Source organism: Malurus melanocephalus, unplaced genomic scaffold (assembly GCF_030028575.1).
Source record: "Malurus melanocephalus ecotype Western Australia unplaced genomic scaffold, MMel_1.1 scaffold_405, whole genome shotgun sequence".
NCBI classification, from domain to species: domain Eukaryota; kingdom Metazoa; phylum Chordata; class Aves; order Passeriformes; family Maluridae; genus Malurus; species Malurus melanocephalus.
In genome coordinates this window covers 448,741-472,201 of record NW_026623637.1, presented here as the reverse complement: position 1 = coordinate 472,201, position 23,461 = coordinate 448,741, and the positions used below count along the sequence as shown (strand labels likewise).

Genomic DNA, 23,461 nt, shown 5'->3' with positions numbered 1-23,461 from the left:
TCCCTGCAAGCACTGGGGAAAAAAGTTCTCAATTGCACAGAGAGCAGGACACAGGAGCAGGAGCCTCTCACCCCATGTCCCCAGGCCCCAGCACCCGAAAAACACCCTCCTTAGCAGTCATCTCACCTTCTTCACTGTCTGCTCTTTGCTGGAGCACACTAGACAGAGGGGAAAGAAGCTGTTTGTCCCTGAAACCCCTCATGGCSGGGCAGAGACGGTGCTCTCTTGGCCCCCGTGCAGGAGAGGCTGCCCCACCCTGAGCGGGGCCCTGTGGGTCTGTGGCCACCCTGCCCTCTGACACCTTCCCTGTCTTCCCAGGAAAGAAGGGGGATGGTGGCAGGGTGACACAAAGAACAGGCACGTTTCCGAGCTGAAGACACACTGGGATGTTTCTGCCTGAGCATGTGAGACCGGCCCAGGTGGGAGCATCTGTCAGACTCCTGGGGAAAGGACCACATACCCGCCAAGTATGATGGAAAATTAGAAAAACCATGGAGAGCGCAGCTGCAACTAAATATTGCTAGAAATGAAGGCAAAATCACAATGCTGAGTGAGAGAAAAGGGAAGGGGGCATTTTCTAAAACAGCTTCCCTCAAGGTAAACCACAAAAATCACACACTGTACCTTTAGTGTCTTCATCCCACTGCCCTTTTTGGTAATTTCTGCAGCATCACACTCTCCCTGCCTGGTCTCTTTTTCTCCTCTGCAAGCCTTTTGTTCCACCAACCCCCACTCCAGTGCTTACTGCCAGCTTCCAGCAGCTACAGCAGGACCACCTTCCCTTTTGCACACCCCGGGGCTCTCCTTGCTTGCATCAGTACGACAGTGACAGAGGAAGAAAAGKGGGGTGCAGAGGCAGAAGGAAACATCATCTTCAAGTGTCCTCCTCTGCCAGTTGTGAGGGAAGGACACCAAGGCAGAGGAGGTGACCTTCTCCCTGCACAGAAATCACTGAGAATGARCCTCTGCTTCTGGGAGGGGAAGAGCTGAGCCACAGCCTTCCTCACTATTTCCCCTCCAGCATCCTCCCTCTCTTCATTCTCAGCAATTGGCCTCTTCTGGCCACCGAAGCAGGTTAGATGTGGCTTGCTCTGAATAAGTGACCTACATTAATTTTTCCTCCGATTAAAGTAGTGTTCTATGAAACAATTTGTAAGAATAAATTATTTTCTTTCTTTGGGAAAGAAAACAATGCAGTATTCCATACACGTTTACAAAGACAAAAATGTTCTCTTCAAACTTTGTCCCCCAAAAAGCCTCTATGGAAGGTAAAACACAGAGAAYGGTAAAGGATTCGCTGAAGAAGAACCAAAGTTCATTTTAAATCAGTGTACCATGTACAAATGCTGTCTTACAAATAGGATTATTTAATTTAAACCTTAGATCTGTCAAGTTCCATTACTTCAAATGGAGCCTGTCATTTCTTGACTTCATTATAAATCAGGATTATATTACAATTTATGTTAGGTAAAGTCCCTGCTTCCATAGGAGATGGTGAAAAAAAATTACACAGCAGTCAGTAAATAGAGCAAAGTCACTGCACTGTTCTTGAAAGGCAAAAAGTCATCTTGCTAAATGAGGGTCCGAGCTGTCCTGTACCAAGACTGTTCCTAATAAATAAAAGACCTCTGGGAAAAGTGCTGAGCATACGCTGGATCTATTTTCAGCTTGCATCAGCAGCTGCTGCCCCTGGGATCGCATCTTTGCTCATACCCTACACCATATGTAATCACTCCAGTGCTGCAACCAGTAAGATAATGAAAGAGCATGGCATAAATCTATACTTGAGTGGAATGCTAAATGAGAAAAATAATACAAAAAAGGGGGAAATAAACCACATTTTCAAGTCATTAGGAAGAAAGACTTTGACATATGAAGTGTTGCAACCATTAATAGCACTTATCATATAGAGTGGAGACAAAGAGACAAATTAATCAAACTGACAGAACTGGGACATTTTATGCTAATGCAGGCTCCTGGGTTTTCRTTTGTATTCCTCTGTGTCTGGAAAACTGATACCATTACAGGGCAGGAAATTGCATGAATAACATGCAACAGATCATAAAAATTCGCACACCAAGTGCAGAAACACTGCCAAAAGCACTGTAAAAACAAGGCTAGAGACCTCAACAGAGGAGCTCCCAACAGCTAATGAATGCAAATAAGTACAGGAATATTTCCCATCCATGCATAACAATGAGACATAGGCTGTGACTCCAGAGTCTCCAATAGTGTAGGTAAAATAAAGCCTGGAGAGAAAACATGCAGATAGCTGGGGGTTCCTGCTGGCCAGGCTGGGGTCTGAATTTGTTTGCAGTATTGCAGCCAGCAGTTTAAAGCCACCGGGGAACCGCCACAGACAAGTGTCGCCTCCGTCTAAAAGCATCACTGTGTTAGATTTAATTTAATGTTTCAGGTACAAGAGACAGGGAAGTTGGATGTAAGAGGAAATAAAACAGAGTCAAAACAGCTCACAATCACACAAACCAAAAATTCCCCTGCCCCTCTACAAATGCACTGCACATGGTAAAACCCTCACGGATAWAGACATTTAAAACATCATTAGTTTGGGAAATACAGAATGTGCTTGCTGTCCAAAGCCACAGCCATGTTGTAAGAGGAAGGAAATGGCAAGAACTACAGGAATGCTGGGCAGGGCATGGTGTAATGCAGGATCTTGCCAAGGTTCCTTCATTTGCTGTAGAGGCTTCTCAAGGACCTTTAAAAACCCCTGGCAAAACTGAGCACTGCCAAAGTGCAGAGAGCTTGTCAGCCATATAAACTCCAGRGGACAAATGCTTTCCCTTGGTGGGCAGCCACGGCATTCCTCACTGCTGTTTTCTAAAAAAGTGGTGTTTCCCCCTTGAATGGTAGCTACTGTGCAAATCTAAAGCAAGGAACAACTCTGGGGGCTAAAAGGAGTATAGCTGATACCTTTTGGAGCTGAGTCATTGCCAGCTCTGCTCTCACCTTCCCCAGAATAGAATGATATGCAGCTGATAGGATTGAGCAAGAGCATTTACGTGCCAGTACTATGTGCATAAAGAGGGTGTGGAAATGCCAGGGGTCTTCCCAGGGGTCGCAGCTTCCCCAAGTCCTTCCCACATTTGGTGCTGGAGGACCCCACGTTCAGAGGTGGCAGAGCAGCAGAGGTGGACATGGGGAGCACACAATACAGAGCCCAGCTCCCCATTACTCTCCAGCAGATCAGTGTGGCAGTTTTAAAGAATTTTAGCCTTGTGAAGAGGGTTTATCCCCAAAACTCCTGTCCTTTGATCAGTTCTAGAGTCTCAACAAGATACTCGACATGGTACCAAAAAAAGGGCATGCACACACCAAAGCAAGCTAGTCCAAAAGCTTTTTGAGAACAATAACAGAGTAACCTTTGTTCTAAMGGGAGAGATCAAAAACAGGCATTCATCTTGTAAATACACACCCATCTGACAGATGAACAAGGGTTGCAATCTGAAAATGGAATTACTTTCTCCCTTAAATTAAAAAAAAAGATAGCACAGACAATTAATTACAGAAAGGCCTCATGACAACCTGGGCTTTAAGAAAATTGTAGTTTTGGGGGGAAAACAATCTGGTCAAATAGTTACAATCATTTCGATTTCTTCTGCTCTTTACAGTAGCAAAGACACCTTTGAGATCTCTTGAGAACACATATGACACCTGACCTTTTCTTTTCCTTTACTGACAATCAGAGCAGAATGGGAAAGAAAAGCCTAGACATGAGTAAAACATCCATGCCTYGAAGAGAATGTTTAGAGAGGTCTTTACTACCACTTTATCATTCAACCAAGAGGTAGAAAGCACAGTGACAAGAAATGCCCATGAATTCTCACAGCTTTTCAGCAAAGTAATTCCTCTGCAGAAAAGCAGCTATAAAACCAAACTGTAACTTGGTCAAATAATTCAAATTAAAATCATATCTGAGAAGTAAGATGAGAGTGTAAGAGCAGATGATGCAAACAGCCTAGTTCTCCAAGGCTGGGATTGACTTGAAASCCCCTGAAGAGCAGTTTACGTGTGCCAGGTTCGGTCTGGCTGACAGAGCTGCTTGCAGAGGTCCAGCACAGCTCCTGCYGGGATCACCATGGCTGGGGAGCACCAGCTGAAGACAAAGGCCAGAAATGTGATCAAATGCTTATCTTTAACAATTTAACTGCGTATGCCCTTTCAACTGGGTTTTCCAACTGGAGAGTTCATGCATAATAGTGAAATAAAACATGTAAGGGAAGGATTAGGCTCACCTTTGAAAAGGAAGCAAAACTAAACCAAGCCTGAGGTAACCCTTACTGGTTACCTTCCTCTCCTCAGTCCTCCAAYTGCAAGACACATTGAAGATGAGGAAAGAAGTAAAAGAAGTTGGTGATTTAAAGGCTTCTGCCTCTACTGAAAGCAATTCTTTTTGCTTTTTGAATACTATGATGACTTYGTGAATGTGAACAAGCTTCTTTGTAGAATGATCCAATCCTTATATATGTCAGGGACATCTCTTCATTCTTCACTTCCTTGGACAATGGTATAGATTCTATGTGACCTCAATGGCTGCTGCTTACATAAATTGGGCAAAAATGACAAAGATAGATGGCTCTTACAAAAGACAGGCAACCCTCCATTTTTTGTTTCTTGCATTTGACAAATTAATTCCGACATTTAAAATGTACCCATTAAAACATGGTTTGATGTGTTCAGTCTCCTGAAAACTAGCAAATTCAAGAAATAGACAGAAACTGCTTGATTTGGCTTTATGTCCAAACAAAAGTGCTGTATGCAGAAAGCCATCCATGGTACAACATGAAAATCTGCAGTCAGACAAAAAGAAGGTTAAAAAATAGTTGAATTCAACAGGCAGATGGAATAGCTGCAGACCTATCCACCTCAAGTCCAACTTCCTTTTCCAGAAGGAGAAATAAGCACAAGTTCTCTATGGAGAWCAGAAGGGAAGTTGTCAGGTTTTGTCTCTCCACAGCTTTTTCCTGTCTTGAAAGGTTACTGGCTCCAACATCGTCCTTTGAAGGAAACAGGAAACAACTTGAGCTTATTCTGTTTTTACTTGGCCAGGAATCCTCTGACAGGCAAATCTTCTCTGAAGGCTGCCTGTGTATCTGGGGAGAGAGGTGGCTAGGCAAGTTGTACTACTGCTGWGTGGTCAGAGATGGAAAGATATTTTGCTTTCAGAGTTGTTTAAGACTTGTTTCTTACTAGCTGCAGGCCCTTGAAGAAGAGGACCACAGGACTAAATTTCAAAGGTAAGTGAAAACCCAAGACATTTGTCAGAAGCAAAAGTTTTCTTTACACAGCCAGAAATGTAGTTTTAGCTTCCTAGATGACAGTCTCACAAAAATCCAGGATCAAAAGTACATTTTCCCGGAAACTAAGAACTTTACTGGTAAAGTTTGCATGGCCAATCCTTTTTTCTTTTGATTTACTTTCTAAACCTTGAAACATTACCACAGAGTGCATTCCCATCCATTCTGGGAACGTAAAGCAAGAAGTATACACAGAGATGAGGGGATTTGGTCCTATCACAATTCAAAGCAAGCAATTTTCAAGCACAGTATTACCATGTGTTTGAAGTACAATACACTGGATGMCTATACATCTTTACACCATTTGCACTGTTCAAGTCCCTTTCTGGGCCAATTCATTTACTTGGATGGTCTCCTTTCTYTTTTACTACCCCCTAAACCCATCTCAACCCTGACTTTGGGATGTGCATCTGATACTGCAGGAACAGAAGGAAGCACTGACAACACAACAGCGCCCAGGAATCCATTCTGGCTCACACTTGCCAAATCTCTCTGCTATCCTTACAGAAAGTCTGTACACTTCCATTTCTCTGAAGTGTTGCTCTGAAATGATGAGCAGCTGCTGCAGGGAATGATGTGGACCAGGTGCAATATATACTCAACTAAATATGGTTCCTTCAACACTAAAAGAAAGATGGCCACTTTTTGGTGTCCTGAAAACCTGCAGGTCCCATTTGCCAAAAATGATTAGCTGTCTTTGGAAGAAATTAAATCTTACAAGGAATCTGCCTGCCTATTGTTTGGGATATATGGGATGGTCTGCAACAGCTGTTACTTAAGCAAAATTTCCTAATTAAGCATCCTCAAAGTGCCCCAGTCTCCTGGTGAGGGACAGGAACTCTGTAGCAATTCACAGGCTCTTTCTGATCTGCTCCATGCTTCCAAGTCTACTTTGCTCTTGGATGTGACAGTTTCARCAGTTGTTGTCAATGGCAGTGTGCAGGAAGAACAGGCAGAGGACACAGAGCAGAGCCCAGGACCCCTCACCCAGGTAAGCCAGCGAGARGCTCCATCCTGTTGTGATCATCCTGAGAAATGCTGCTGCTAGTCCAACAAGCTCCTCAATGCCTTCTACAGAGGCAAGAAAATGAGACTGAAACTCTGGCTGAGGACTGATAGGCTGGAAGCTTTGGGTCAGGTATGTGGGCCGGTCTGGGACYAGCAGCTGTGCCAGTGTTGGGTCAGTTTGTTCACCTCCATGTGAGGCAATGTGAACCAGAGCATTTAGAGTGAGGTAAACATTGCTGAGWGGTTCACACAAGRTGATTTAATCATCGCTGACCTGATGCACAGACCTGTGCTGTAATTCCCATCTGATGCATCAACTTCCACTCCAGCATGTGCAGAGAGGTGATGACAGTATTTTATTTGGTCGCAAGAGACCTCAGAAATCCACTACTGAAGGTTTTATGTTACCATTATTTAACTTCAGAGCTGATACCTCTCAATTCCAGCTGTTTGGTGACACCTTGTTTATATATTGATTTTACTGAAAGTTTTAGTATTGCAGTTTTATGCCATTCTCAGCTCAGCTATAGTTACTTTGACTGTGGACCCCCAACAAGCAGCAGAGTGTCATTCCAATCACAAATCAAGTTCCTCCACAATGTCTTTGAAAGGTTTCTAAATTAAAATGGAAAACAAAATATTTCAACTGCTTCTGTGTGTGGGAAACAGTTACACTTAACTGCACATTTTGTTGTCATCAGCTCTTAGAAGGTCAGATTAAGMAAAGTAAGAGACGGAAAGGTTTATTAGCAAAACTTCTTTTAGGATATCAAATTCATCTGAAATACCAGTACTGAGCACCAAATATCTAAATTTTGTCCCTCTCAAAGACCATTTGCCTTACAGTTATGAAGCAATGTGCAGTCATACATATATCATTGAACAGTTTGATGCTAACAACACATGCCAAATTTTTCAGTTGATTTTAATTTGGCTTCAAAACAACTGCCAGTGGCTCTCTTGATATCTTTCCCCAGTAAATTATGACATGCTTTTTAGAGATATCCCTGATACTTTCTTTTTATTTAAGTATTTAAACAATCACACAAGCCTCCTCTCAAGCTCTTTCAGAGAGAAATTAAAACTCATTTTTTTAACAAACAAAGCCTGGGCTAGCAAACTACAGCTGCTTCTATTTATTTGTTTTATTAAAGTAAATAAAGTGCCCAAGGACAAAGCTTTAAGCAGTATCAGACTGTGCTGGGACTCAAAGGTGTTTGCTGGTTGTCTCTCATCAAAGTGGGACAGATGAAAATTCTTTACAGAATTTACAAAAATCCTGGAATAAACCAGCCATTTTGCTCTTCAGAGTTTGCACCAAACTGAACAGAATGTGTGTGTCTACTTCTTCCTCTAAAAAAACMCAGCCCTGTAAAACTCACAAAGAGCATTCCATTCTTAAATCCTAGTACGATTTGATTGCYTTCTGCTCACCTAAAACCTGTATTTCACTTCCAAATTGAACCATACTTCCTAGGCTTAATGTTTGTTGACTGCTGCAATGCATCATTTGAATACATAGCACATTCCACCCCATAACATGCTCAATTTCACTAGCAGCTGAGAAAAAGTCAGTCTGACATTATTCACCAGGGAATCCTTGTCAGAAAGTGCTGTATGCAGATTAAAATCTTATTTTCCTTGGGTCTTGGGAACAAAACTCGGTACTGGAATCAGAAAGTACCTTACAGGTTGTGGTGTCTGATGTTGTGAAGCTGACAGGTGTCTTCACTGGGYCTTACCTGTCTGTTCAGTCAAATGCTCAGCCTGTATTTCTGGAYTCTTAAAAAGAGCAGATAACTGGTTCGAAGTCATTAAAGAAATTGAAAAGGATTTTTAGAGAGAGATAAAGCAAAGGTAAGAGAAAGGTAAGTGGAAGCGGAGGAGAGGGAGAGATCTTTCAGTCTGTAGGGCCAGAGTGCTCAGAGAGCTGAGGCACAGTCATGGTCAGACATCTCATCTCCATTTATATCCATTTGAATACAGCAAACAAAACAAAACAAAAAATTGAAAAAACATAAACAAAATAAACCAAACCAACCCACCTCCTGTTACACATCCTTATTGCTTCTTCTCATGCCACTAACATGGGACGCACTATTCAGGATACCTTTTCCATTTTAGATTATTTGTTCTATTTGACCAAGGAAGTTTCCACCCGGCAAACTGCCTTTTCACTAGCGAGTGCAATCACAGTCAATCAGCCCAATTGAACAGCAGTGGCAGGCAGGAGTCTAACAAATACAATGAAATTGAGTCCACTTATTGCAGTGGTGAATTTTATTCTGCGCATTCATCTCCCTATCCCCTTCGACAGTACATTTTTATATGCCTAMTCGAATAAATAAATAAATTGTACAGCTACTGCAGAAGAGAGGGAAAGGAGCTATTGCAAGATTTTCTCTCCTTAACATGCATGTATGCGTGACTTTTTTTTTTTTGCTTTTTGAAGTCCAGCTTTCACCACAACATAGAAGTATTTTGCTTTTCTCCACCTGAAAAGATCAGAGAGTGTTATGAATAGCAAGACAGCCCTCATCAGAAAATAATGGAAGTTACACTATGCAGAATGGAAAGTATGTGGCTAGTTCCTTCATCACACTTGAGGCATGAAAAATCAGGCAGTGCTGGAAGCCTTTGCAGTGATACACGGATGGAATTTCATATCACATCTTGAAGATCTCGTTTCTTTTTTATTGCTCACCTGCTAGAAACAAAGTACATCGTTTGCACCTTGTACTGTGCTACATAAGCAACACACATAAAACAACATCCAATTCTGTCTCAGGGTTTCTCCTGAATTAGTGTCCTGTCATCTCAGACTTCAAAGAGTACCCAAATGCTCTGTTTTACTCTCACTACAGAGCTGCAGCCTCCAGTCATCCTTCTGTGAGGTCAGTGTTGGCACTGTGAGGCAGCATGAAAAATAATACATTCCCTGGGAGGAATTTAGAAAACCAAACACTCGAAGCTGAATCCATATGGACTCATTGAAGTGGCATTACTGAGGTAAGGTTGAAGCACAAGTAAGTTTGAAGCCCAACTTTATTGGAAGTCTGAGGGATATAACCCTTTGCCACTACAAAAAGCTCAGCAGATGAAGGGAATAATGGCTTTCAGGTTCTTGCCACCTCCTGAGCCAAAGTAGAAATAATTCTGGCCAGCGCTGCAATCTGTGAGGAACATCAATGGCCAATATACTCATATAAAGAGAAAACCACATTAGTGCTTTYCATTCTCTAAGAGCTAACCTTAGCTATTCCTAATATATCTCCGGGATGCCAATGAAAAAGGGTCTTTTGTTGTTCCCTACTGTGTTAAACATCTCTCCAGCTGGGAAAGAAACTCCTTGCCCTCTTGCTCCTCTTTCCCACATTTATCACCTCTTTCACTCTATGCTACTGTGCAGAGCATTCCCAGCTCAGTCCCTATGTTCTTCAAAGATATTATATTTATACACAGAGAGAATACAAAGAAAGGAAAAAGACAAAGTAAGAGAACACTGTTTATTTCTAGAGAGATAAAAAGGAATAGTAAGTGCCTGTAGCCAGCAGGGTATATAATAGTTGACCTCCTGCATCCTGCCTTTGATTTTCTCCTCATCACAATCATCTCTCGTTGGCTAATTCCCAGCATTTTTCCCTCAGGCTGGCGGGTTGGCATGGATGGTTAGCAGCTGCCAGTATTTCTCCTCCCTGTCAGCTACGAGCCATGCTAATGTTAGATGCCTGGCTCAGTCCCACCCAGGGTGCTGCTGCATGCCTTCGCTTTCCAACATACTCAGCTTTTGCCAGCCTCGAATCCCAAATCCGAGGTCCTGTCCTGCCTTTCTCCTTGCACAGCCTATCCAACCGTGTGAGGGAGTTAACCCACTCCAACTGAAGGAGCAGGTGACAAATTTCACAGGACTAGGCCCTGTGTTGAAAAGGCAGGGTTCACAGCAGTAAAGGAGTGACAATGTAGAGCARTTTAGCCTTCGTGTGTGCTTACACCTCCTGTGAATATCATTCTCTTAATAGCAAAGGAAAGAGTTGTGTGGACAACCCCACAACCTCATCCAAAAAGAGATGCTGCTTYCCTTTGCCTCTTGGAAGACCTGGACACCACAGATAAGTCAGTTTAATCCTTTTGGAAGGCAATATTCCCAGCAGATAGTTCATTGCACTAAAAAAGGTCACCATTCTGAAATAGATTCAAGAAATTCGAGGGCTATAGGTAAAACTAACCAAGCTACCAGAGAAGCAAGTCTCTAAATGAACAGAAAAGCTGGTATCAGACCAGTGCTAAAGAAATCTTGGTTTGCTTCTTCAGAAGACTTTTGTTTAGCCTCACCTGAGGGAAAGGCATTTGGTGCTCTCATTGACAGTGAAGGTTTCTTTTTCAAACGTAAACCCCCAAATAAAAAAAAATGCAAGCAAAGCTGAGAATCTCCTTTCTAACCTGTAGGCATCTAATACCACTGAGGAGTTTAACTTGCTGCTGTTTCTGTCTTTTCACCATTTAACTGCACCYTTGGCTTTCAAAAGACCAAGTGAATAAGGTGTTTGCACAGAGGATGCCCCCCTGCCCAGTGCCAGCTTTCAGCTTTCCCTGCAGACTCGCAGTGCACTTCCATTAGCAGGGTWAGGCAGGTAATAAGAGCAAATAAAAAGCCTGTTCGATGAAGCACAGGCTCCTTCTCAAGTAAAGTTGAGTACCACTACAGCATGAATGACTCAATCATCTACTCGAGAGCTATTACTTGCAGCGATGAAGCAATGTTAATTGGATAACGGCCTGCTGCCAGCTAATATTGGCATGACCTACAATACCCCTGGCTGACAGCCGTGTCTCTCTCCATCACACCTTTTTTTGTAATCTGGATGGGAAGTGGAAACCATTAAARAAGCCTCGTAAGTGCCATTTAACTCCTTATCATAAATTAAAAACTTAATTAAGTGCCTTGTTAGAGGAAGGAAGACCAGTTTTTGTGATTAAATAAAACAAAACAACAGTTAGGGGTATGAAGTGAATAACCGACTTTACAGCTTCTAACTCAGTTCTTTGAAAGTACTAATTCTGGGCTGCATTTAACAGCACCTGCTAGAGGAAAACTGCATAATTGCTGAAAAATACCCTGGATGAAATGCAGGCAAGGTTCTMGCTGTCTGGCAAAATGGCAAATGAAGAAAAAAGCAGAAAAGTAGAAGTTAAGAGCTAATGGGGCCCTCTTTTATTAGCTGCAGGCAGCTGAAACACTCCATTCCTCTAACTTGCTCTGAGGGTTGACAGTTCACAAACCATGGCCACATCTGAGCCCTTGCTATTACGCAGCTGTGCYGTGCAGCTTTTCTACACACTGAAATATGTTGCTCTAACAAAAGGTGTGGTATGAAATCAAATTACCAAGGCCAGCACAAAAGGGTTTATGGAAACTCTTCAATCAGGGCAGAATTAGCTCCATACTGACTTTGTTTAAGTTGATTAAGGAAAGGTTTGAACTGAGGCACATTAAGACATGCTTGAGCTAACCTGAAATGTCTAACACAAGGTTTTGCAGTGGTTTAAAATCTTCTAAATCCAACTAGTCCCAATTCTGTGTGTGCACAATGTCTCCCCACTGAAATGATTGGTGTATCATAAAGACTGCTCTCACTTGTAACTGGATATAAACAAGAATTAATGTAAAAAACATCTGTTCCCTGTTCAGCTAGACAACAGTTAACAATGTCTGGGTGCCAGATTAACAAAAAGACCCCAACATGCTATAAAGTAAAAGAAAAGTCTGCAGTTTAGACTTCAGAGGCAGATTTACTGCTTTGAATAATCAGAAATAAGTTCTTTTGTTTTGATGTAAAGCTCTGTCACACCAACATAACATGAATGTAAAAGCTTTATATATAAAGCTTTATCCAGCTTCAACATCAAACCTTTGAGAAATAACAACAGTGCCCTTTATCCACAACATACTTCGGCAGTTTTCAAATCATGCCAGAACTTAAAATACAGAGCTTGTGCACAGAACTTGATTTAAAAATAGCTCTGTGAATTTACGAGCAATTGTCACCTTCGGAAAAGTTTTGAACAGTGAAGACTATATTTAAAAATTATTTTCAATCTCTGTTTTTCTATAGTATTATACACCAACATAAATTGTCTCTAAACACTGAAAATGTATTTGCTCCAGAAATTCAACTTTTGTTTGAAATTTTTCCACTGGAGGAATAACCCCCTACATGACAGGGCAAGTCAGTTTTCACAGGTACCTTAAGAAAAACTCACTGSTACCAGAGCTCTGCAGACCACAGACTGAAAACAGCAGCCTTGGGAAGCGTCCTCAGCTTGCGAACCAAAGATGACCCTGCTAACTTCTTTAAACGCAATATAACGAAGATGTTGTTTCCTGTGCTTTATCAGCTCTTAAAAACCAGGAGTGTTTCAGTTCCCCTTGCAGGGAGCTCTGACACTGCTGGAGGCACTTCCCGTATCTCTGCACAGGCACCTACCRAAGCGCCCTGCACTCTGAAGCCGAGCAGCGCCAGAAGCAGAGACATTCATCTTAAACCAGGAGTAACTGAGAAATAATGGGATGCATCRGACAGCTCTCCTTATCCCAACTAGCATTTGTGAAGAACCACCKCACACACACAGCTATTCAAGTAGCCACCAGGCAAACTAAGATTCAAGGCATTTAGCAGCAATTAATTTGCTTGTGGAAAATACCAAGTAAGCACTGGTAACTATCATTATCTTCCTTAATAGGCTAAGAGAGCTCTTTTYCAGGATGAGAAAGTTGAAGCCCTGGTGCTCTGCAACTAACAGAAGCACATGGCAAAGTAGCAGTGGTGGTCTTAGGTGAGGGACGACAATTTCAGAGTTCTTAGAAAAGCCTTAAAAATGAGATTCACTACTTCTGCAACTCCATGAGCTTCACTGGAGCCGTAAGAGCAGCCAGGATAACCCTAAGTCACTAAAACTTCTTGATCTTTCATCAAGATACATTCTAAAATGTAAAACTCCAATACTTCATTTATTCAAAGGGGATTATTTTAAATAGCCATAATTTATGGTTAAACTGGAGGATTTTTGTCTTATACAGCATATAAAACACATAGAAAGACAAACCTTTGTATCTTTAATCTTTAGTGTCATATGGACACAGGACTGGGTGACCAAGTGTGGACACATCATGACCCCTCCACTTCCCTGCTCCTCCCACTGGCCAGCAGCTTAGCATCTCACTACTGCTGGAATTACAAATCTGCKAATTTCCCATCTACTCTTACTAAACACTAGTTGAAACCAATCAACTTGAGTCCTTGAGCCAACAGTGTCTTTTAGTATTCAAGAGAAACTCCTTCTMCCAGCTGTTTTAGCTCCTCTGCCTAACTAGAGCTGCAGCACATCTCARTTGTCACACCAGCAGTATGAACATGCCTTGGTCCCTTCTTCTCCTTTAGGCCAGGCTCATTCTTCTGAACACCTCAGTCACTCTTCTTTCTACATGTTTATTTGAATTTCCATTACTTTTCTTTTTGTAACAGGACCTGAATTATACAGTTTCCACTAAGGCTTCATAGAAGAGCCCTGATCTGACATTTCATACCTGYGCACCCTTGGGCATGTTTTATCATCTCTCTGCTCCTACCCTCRTTTTGTGGCGACAAAGCCATGTAACAATGAGACTCGATTCTTCCACTGGAAATTATTAGTGGACACTGCAGAATCAAAGTGTGCATCCTAGTGCATCCTCTACGATACCTCCAAACTCCTATGCAAAATGTCTGGGTTGAAATGCCCTCATGAGTAATACTCRGTGTCAGGACTCATGAAGTCACAGCCAGTGACCTACTTCTAATGCTCTCCAACTTGTGCTGTGACAACACCACAATGCTGCTGAAGTCTCTGGAGAACTAAACCAKAGGGGGAAAAATGATGTGTGACACTTTGGGACGTGTCATCATTTAAAAGCACACCATGCCTCTTCACAGGCAAATTAAGCAAATGATGGTGAAAAAACTTCTGTATGCCAGAGTAGCTTCCTACTGAGTGACTGCTGTACTGTGCCCTGGGTACATTGCCACGCTTCTCATGCCACCCTTTCCTGCTGGAGACACCGGGCAGGCAGTGCCAAGGTGATGGTGGCCCTGGCCATCAGGCACCCACCTTYCCTCTATGGGCAGCGAAGCCACCAGCATGCCCTACAGTAGCTGTGCTGTCACGGCTGTATGGCTGTGAGGAAATTACAGTGGGGGTGGAAGCCAGTCAGTGAGATTTTGTGATAAAATAAAGTAAACTTTCCAGTGAGGTATGTGTTTTCTACGTCCCTTGGCTTCCTGCTGCGGGAGCCACGCTGCATGACAAAACCTCCGCTTTCTGACAGACTGTGTTCATGGTTTCTTGGTGGAAAACACAGTTAAATCCCAAACTCGGTATGAGGGGAGGTGAGAGGAAGAAAGGCTGAATGAGGTGCAGGAGAGGGGAAAGAAGTGGTCTAAAGATACAAGCCAACGGGGGGTGGACAGCAATGAAACTCCCAACAACATGACAGCTGAAATGATTTTTCAACAATAACCTGCCATTTAGCTGACACATCACTCCTTTCAAATTTCCAAGAAGAGCAGAGCAATACGAGGGTCTTCATAATGCCCTAAATGAGGCTATGGTAATTAAACATTTGGGGACAACTCCTTCAGTGGCAGCGACAAAGGCGAGCTGAAGCATCTTAAAGCTCTGCCTCTGTAAGGCTGGCATGGTGAGAACATGTCCATCCTTCAGTGATTTACAACCCACTCAAACACAAAAAGCACATACTGAGCCGTGCTGGGGCAGCCACTGACACCTGTGCCACATGCCCTCTGGCCACCCCAGYGGGCCACAGAGGTTTTCCTGAGCACGTGGGAGGGAGAGGTGTGTYGTTATGGTGGGGACACAGATGGTGACATACTGTACCTCTTCCGGCAGGCTGACCACCAGGTCATTTTCCGTCTGCCCTACCAAGGCCTGCAAGAAGTACTCGCTGCAGGCAGCCAGCACAGCCCGGTGGGCGCGGAACTCCTTCCCTTCCACGATCAGCGTCACGTCACAGAGAATGTCCTGCTTCCGCTGGTCATTTAAGCAGAGGAGAATATTGGTACAGTGCACCGTTGACTCATACACATACATGGGGGAGTCAGTCTTCTCATCCACAGACATGCCGTTCACACCCTGCAGGGGACAAGGCAGAAGAAAACACAAACAAGATGAGGAGCAGCACGGTCCCTGGGTGAATGCAGAATGGCGAGATGCTGCCCACTATCTGGATACCTCAAGACACRGCTGAGCAGCTCATTAATGCTTAAATCCAAGAAAGTTGCTAGGGAAAGATATCCCGATTGATACTGGTTTGACAGCACCAGATTTCACCATGTCATGCTTGGACTACCTACTTGCCACACCAACTTCCCCCCTCAAAACCAAAGTCGGGTTTAGACGGACTGCAAAGTGCTTTCCTTCAACCACCTACTATGCATCTTCAATTTCCAGTTTCGTAAAATGGGGACATCGGAAATTCTAGAAGATTTAGAAAAAACAAAACAAGAGGGACTGTTGGCTTTCCTAATGGTGAAAAAAAGGGGGTTTGCGCTTGCTTCTGATATTTYCAGATCAAAGAGAAAAACCCCTCAAACCCCCAGTCTGTTCTCCTGTGGACAGGCAGCACTACACATTCACACTGAAGACCYTGGCTCAAGCAAAAGGCAAGGTGGAGCTGTACCTGACAAAGACAAGCCACTCGCTATAGCAACTTAATTTCTCAATCAAAATTTTAAGCCATAAGGGGGAGAGAAAGCTATGTAGTGGCTCCAGAAGAAATCTGTTTCCATGTATGGCTAAAGCAACATGCCTTCACCAGTGGCTTAATGCTTAATTTACAGAAGAGTAAAAGTTTCTGAATTCCAGACCCAGAAACCCAAGAAAATCTCTTGACTTGTATGGATGTCTGGCCCCAGGCAGCACATGAGCGCTGAGGCTACTCCTGCCTGCAGGTCTCCCCCTTCTGACAGCAAGGCAGAGGCTGGAATGATGTAAGACATCTATTACAACYGTCTGAGCCAGGAAAATTCTCTGCCAGATGTTCTGTGATTTCTGACACACAGAAATTCRGCAAAGCCTCTGAACATGGGGACTGGATTTGCAGTGGTCATGGTGGAAGGAGACAACTCCCCCCAATACCCACACTACATGAACCCCCTTTGCAGTGGAACACATTGAAGTAATTCATTTACCCAAAACTTTTTCCCCAGCATTAGACTAAATTCTCTTTGCATTATTTTTCCATTTCAACTTCTCTGAGGAGGAAGGTGCAAAAGCCTGTGCTGTTACTGAACACACTGTGTATCCCAAACCGAATCTGCATGTTTTCAGGCTTACATGGGGAAAAGGACTATTTGCACGCATTACTCTATTTGTTGTTGATGGGAAAGTTGTGCAAATGAACAAACCTTCAGTATTTTTAAGTAATTATTTCTCCTTATTGAGAGCAACAACTGCCTTCTGAGAGGTAAAATTCACAGGCATCAACGGCTAAGGGTAAGTTGATGGTATTTTGGAATAGTACTGCTGCATTGAAATATCTGCCTACTGGACCAAGTAAAAGCAAAATTCCTTCTCTGCTACTTTTTAATGTGGACCATTGCAAATATTCTCCTTTGCTAGTGCAGTATATAGGCACATGACTAAACACAACATGACTTCAAACTATTTTTCTTGCTGTGAGTCCAAACTAGGTTACCATTTTCCTACAGGGTCATTTGAAAGACACTAATCACCTAGACAAAATAGACTTAAGAGGATGCATGTGTTACTTATATTTACTAAACTTCTCAAAGGTAACTCCATCTTCCCACCTTTATAGGAGTCTTTTTCAACCAGTGGCTGTGGTGACTCTCTGTATAAAATAGGTATTTTTGCCAATGGTGCAAAAACTGTAATATTACTGGAAGTCTTAATGGAATGCTTACAGATTCTCTTTTACTGGTATTTTCAACCTTTATGCTGACTCATGCTACACTTTTGAGTACTCAGCTGAAATGCTTACATGAACAGAAAAAGCCCTACAGCCAACTAACAGAGGTTAGCCCTTCTACAACTTAACATCTAGAGAGAAGATATATAKCTGCTAATTGATCTGCACACAGGCAGGGGAGGGAGACTCTTTGGTGGGGGATGGGTTATACCAGCTGGATTTCTTAACCAGAAAAAAAAAAATTCTCTGTATAAATTGCGACTAATGAGAAGAATTGACAGCAATCATGTTATTAGCGCTCCAGTAAGGTAAAAGAGAAAATGACACTTCGCTCATCTCATTCACAGCTTTCTGTATAACTAAACTCTGATGCTAACGATAGTGCAATAATGATGTTCTAAGTGGTCACTCTTGCGTGCTATGAAGTGAAAGAGTTTACAAGAACAATCTAGTGGGAAAACCTGAGAGTTGCAAATGACATTGCAAAGGGGAAAGCAGTAAGCTTTTTTTCCCTTTATTTTCCAGGCATGTCTTATGCCTGTAATATCTCAGATGACGAAAAAAAGGACAAGAAACCCGAAACCTGGCAGATAATGAACAGAACATGAATTATATTTTCAGTGCCTTAGAAAAAACCCACCAAAACTCAGCTAACCTGAAATTGCAATCCTCTCTTACAGTAATAGCGCAATTTGTGTGAATCAAACCCAGAATTACTTGGTTACTAATTAGTAATTTCCCACTTTTTAACTACAGCTCTCATCAAGTGTATTTTTTTTAAAAATTGCTGCGTGCCCTGTGAAGTGCTGAAAATACCATGGTGTATTTCCCCACTGGTGAGCAAGCCTGCCTTCTGTGCTAGGAAACCTGAGTGGTGCAGTCCCGAGGCGCTGGGGCTGTGAACTGCCCTGCCCACTCCAGCGGATCCCTACCTGCGCTCCCAGGAAGGATCTCCACCCAGCTGCTTATATCRTCCTACTTGCCCAAGGCTACTGCTATGACTCCAGGGGCTTCCTGAAGGTGGATCCATGCTGTTCCCATTCCCACAGCCACTGAGAATCCATGTGGATGTCCTGTCTGCCAGCTGCAATCTCAGCCTTCCACAGACTTCCCGCTGACTGTGCCCCTGGCCGCTGTAGGAAGCAACCCCAAGCCCTGCATTGTGCACAGGGAAACTGGGCTGCAGCTCAGGACCACCTATTTATCAGCTTTTATGTTCCAACACAAGTGATTTACAGTCTTTCCTTTTCCAGGATCGGCCATCGACCAAATGACCTCCAGACATGGGGAGTTTCCTCTCCAAGAGGGCTTTATCCTGCAGGAAAGGCGCAAGATGGYGAAACCCTTCACTGGGAAGTATATTGTTCATTTTCACAGGGAAAGGGTTTAGAGGGCAAAGAGAAAAGGTCACTGTAGGACTTTGGCATGTAGTAGCATGAAAATTAGCAGAATTCAACTCTTTTTTCCCCTCTCCATAGAAGAAAAAGACTCAGGGATCTGGTATTATCTCTGAACTCTGAGGCAAGCTGGGCTGCAAGCCTTTTACACAGTGTTAATTCAAACGGCATCATTTTTTGCTGAATTCAGTATTATGCTGAGTTTGCAGAACCTTATTCATGGAAATCATTGCTACACACTTGGTATTTCTTCAAACTGAAGAGAGAATGTCTTAGCAAGCCTTTCTCTGGCTCAAAAGAACATGCTGTGCATTTGTTTGCATATAGGTCACCATGCTGCCAGAAAAAGCCTCTACGAAACAAAAGTTTCCAGAAACTGGCACGAACTATTGTGGGCAAGGAAAGCACCACTGAAATCTAGCCAAAAAGAGTTGCTGGTAAAGGCCAGCAACTGAAGTGAAATGAACTGAAAGGTTTCTTACACGTTCCTTCCATGGTGATGGGTGGAAGATCCCAGCAAACTCTTGTGCATGGGCAGCATGGARGAAGAGTATAAAACCTCGGGAGACCAAAAATGTTACTCATGGAACATCCRAATCACTCTGGTTTGCAGCGCGTTGTCTGCACTGGCTGGCGCTCATCCAAAACTCTCCAGGAACTCATAAAAACATTGAGTTGCTACCAAAAATACATTACCTATCACAAAAACCCAGCTCCTGCCTCACAAGRCTCAAGCACAGGCAATGTGGTGTCTGTTTTTAAAGGGAAACACAAAGGGAGAGAGAAAATCTTATCAAGACAGAGCAGCAAGTCCTGCATCAGAACTGGGCTAATTATGTGAAAAGGTAAATCTCGATCATGGCAGAGCTTCAGAGCACTTAACCAGGCAAATTATCACTGTGACAAAGCAGCATGGCTTCTGCAAGGGGAAGTCATGTCTCTGATGGGCTCTATTAGAATTCCTGAAGTGTGTCAAATTAGCAGTGAGGAACACTGGTACATGTAATTAGTGTTGACTTTCAGAAATCCTTTAACAAAACCTTTAGAAATGGCTGTTAGAGAAACTCAGTTGTCATAAGCTGAGAAGTTGCATCAGACTGCAAATCATTTAGGATAAGCTGTATTCAACAGAGGAGGAATGCAGAAGCAATTTTCAGCAGGTTGGCAGTGAARTTTCTCCAGAAACCGGCTTACATCGGCCTGTGGTCACGCTGTTGAGCATGCMCGAGCTCCTCTGATCCCTGCAGCTACAGCAATGTTGGGCACATTTATTTCTTGGGTGGCAGACTGCTGGGATGTACACACAGGGTCTCCACAGTAGTCTGCCACTCCTCCTGCAAGGTCACTGACAAGATGGAGCCAGACACAGGGAACAATTGGAAACAACACAGGTTTGGACTGAATGTAAAGAAAAGCTGAGGAACRGGTTGCCTGGAGAGGCTGTGATTCCTCATCACTGAAATGAGCCATAATTGAAATGAATCATTGAAAAGAACCTGTCCTCATAGCATGATGGTTGTTCAGTTTTTCTTGAGAGATTTCACATTCACTGGAATTAAACGTATGTGTGACTGACCTGCATGTTACTGGGCAAAGACCCCACTACACATGTAAAAGGACTGGTTACTCCTAATAAAACTATCCGGAGCCACATTACTGAGAGTACAAGTTAAAATGGAATGAATATTTACATGCTGCGGCACACTGCCCAACAATGAACGTGCCTGTGTCATCCAGCTTTCCTGACCTACTAACTACTGCCTCAGAAGCAAAATATTTGATGGATGCCAACACGGATGAAATGCCAAATCTATTGCTTCCTATACYTCCACACCCCTTGTGTCCCCAGCTGCAGGGGACAGTGACAGACATGCTGCCTGGTGCTCCCCTTTCTCGAACAAGAATTGAAGTCACRTGGGACCAAGCAGCAGAGAACATCTGTCCAAGGATAACATGTGCTGGGTGTCACTGACACCAGAGACTCCTTCTCCCACTGGCTCCAGCAGAGCAGTTGGTTTAGGACATGAGAAGCCACACAATGCTAAATTCGACTCATAAAAGGTGCATAAACTGCAGCAGAAGCATCTTTGTAGTCTGTCCATGGCAAACCACCAGCAAGGAAGGGGGAAAAGAGGGAGCTAAAGGCATAATCTCATCCCCCTCCATGTACCCTAGGAGATGTAAACTGGACATCACATCTACGACAGTGCACATCTAAGGCTTCTTTGGTCAGCAATAGCGGGAGTCTGCATCACAGATTTGCAYGTAAACGTGGCACAGTATTTCTGTTGAACAGGATTCAGGCAGAGAATGTGAAAAAATGCTCTTTTGTTCTGACATTTTCTATTATTTTTTCCTCCTAACAATTTAGCAAAAGGTACTCAGAAAAAAAACGGGGAGAATGATGATAAAATAAGGAAAAAAAAGTTGAGAGCAGCTTGTACTTCTGACAAATGGCAGCAGAAGCACATCAGACTTGACACCTTTTAGGGATAAACATGCACTRTTTTTAAGTGGCAAGTGGGAGGAAAATAATTTTCCAGGCTTCCTTCCCCATCTCCTAATATTTTTCCTATGAAAAGACTTGTTCTGTGTAATCAACACTTTGTTTTTAAAGAAAGTTATCAATAACTGACACTTCAGAGCTCCTAAAATGACCATGCTTATAATTGGTWATTACGATCTCTCAATTATAGCTATAACAACAAAGGATATGATTATATTGTCACTGCTTTCCTTTAAAAAGAAACTATTGAAAGGCCTAATGATTAATTCACCATTTTTGAGAGCTCATTGTAATGACAGCAGACTATATACAAAGGTCTCTTCAGTGAGCCCATTATTCAATTAATAAATGCTGAATACTGAGCAGTCACAGTCATATGAAACTCCCAAGAATCGTGTGAATTTTTAACCAATTAATTATCAATTACAACATCATAAAACACCAGCACAAAAATAGAAACAACTAAATTTAATTATAGATTATTCTTCTTAGTTGCYGCAAATACTATACAAGACTGATTTTGATTAATAATTCATACAGCAATAAAGTATCAGGAAAGATAATTATACTGTGCCACAATTCTCACACTGATTTCTGTAATTACAGATTACAACAGTGTTAGCAATTTAAAAAGGTTAGGGAGCAGTAGTAATTTGCTATGTCATCCTCAGCAATATTAATGTCTTCTTCTCTGAGCACCCCAGATAATTGAAAATAGACTCACAGGCCGCCAGGCTACACGYACTTTCCTCCTGCCAAACATACTGTGGGTGCCAGGGCCATTAGCAAGATTGTCTTAAGAAATGAGCTTTTCACATTGATCAAGCAGCTTCTGCTGTAAAGCAGAAGGTACACAGAGAAGTGGAAAAGATGCTGTAGAGCATTCCTGGCTGGCAGATGTAGACGAGAGTGATGGCTGCTGCTCCTGACCCTGCTTCCATGAAGCACGACCTTCACTGGACTGTGAGTGGGAAGGGACACAGCTAAGAGAGACCCAAAGGAGGACTGAACCACAGCCCTTAGAGACAGACAGGTCGGGCTGGGCACACAGAGAGCCCTGCAGATATTTGCTAACATCTCCCAAAGGCGAGAWTTCCAGCTGCTGAGGAGGCTGCATGGCTCCAACACACTGACCATGCACAGCCCAGGGAGCACCCTCGAAAGTGCTCAACAGCTGCACATGGCTCAAAGGCCACAAACTGGTCCCCCACCAGCTACCCCACAGGCAGCACAAGCATCAGCGCTGGGACAGCTGCAGGGCTGGGTCATAAGCCCCATTTCTGTATGGCAAGCTTCACACGCTTTCCAAATGGAGTTGAGAATGCTGGAAATTCCTTCCTTAGGTRAAGTGACAGGAACAGGGATGTGCCTGTAGATTGTGGAATGGCATATTCATATGCCATCACAGTGCAGAGCTTTTGATATTGGAAGTAAGTCCCACTGCAAAGTCACTCACTGCTTTTGCTACACTGGATCTAGACCCTACAGCACAACTGGATAGATACTAGGCAAAAAAAAGGGGAAAAAAAAAGAAAAAGAAAAAGAAAAAAAAAAGAAAAAAGAAGAAAAAAAAAAAAGGGACTCTGATCCTGCAGACCTTTGAGCAGAACTGCTGAATATAACTTTCATCTGTAGCATTTTGGTTACTCACAATGATTTTGCTATTGGCAGAATGAACACACAAGCAGAAATGTACCACAGCTTCATTTCTACAATGAATCTTTTTTTTTTAAGTACTGTCAGGATGCCCGGAGTCTCCGTGATGAATGTTTATTTAAACCCCAGGTGTCTACTCTAGAGAAATTGTGCTTCAGGTTGTTCAGAGATTGGTACCATAAGGAGGCAGCGATTCCCAGTGGAGGTTGCTTTGAAGAGTCCAAACAGATTTATGTTCCACATGGAGATAAAACCTATTTCTTGACTTCAGAGGGTTGTATTGTTATTGTTCCTTGAGAGAGTTACCCAGATGAACAAGGTAATGAGAGCTTGCAGTCTTTAGGGACTTTAGTTAACATGCAAATAATGTTTACATACGGTACATGCATTGRCATATACATTCTATACAGGCCTACCAGGCAAAGTATATACATGCGTCTTTTTATGACTCAGTAAAAATTACATAATTATACTACTAATTTTCCTACACTGTGTGAGTCAGGCTTAGTTCAACATGCATTTTCAATGTTCTGTAAATAAACTGATGATGCCCTCGGGAGAGAGGCATGGTAGATGGATGGGGGAAGACAGA

The 23,461-nt window shown here is 42.8% G+C and overlaps 1 protein-coding gene across 3 annotated transcripts in view; it reads right to left on the bottom strand.

The window, feature by feature from the left end:
• BACH2 (BTB domain and CNC homolog 2) overlaps positions 1-23,461 on the bottom strand; it is a 185,112-nt gene that overhangs the window by 33,342 nt on the left and 128,309 nt on the right. For all 3 annotated transcript variants that reach the window (XM_057379432.1, XM_057379431.1, XM_057379433.1), the window contains one exon: positions 15,258-15,512. In XM_057379432.1, coding sequence (XP_057235415.1) covers positions 15,258-15,500 — 243 coding nt within the window. In that variant the 5' untranslated portion in view covers positions 15,501-15,512. The remainder of the gene's footprint in view (positions 1-15,257; positions 15,513-23,461) is intronic.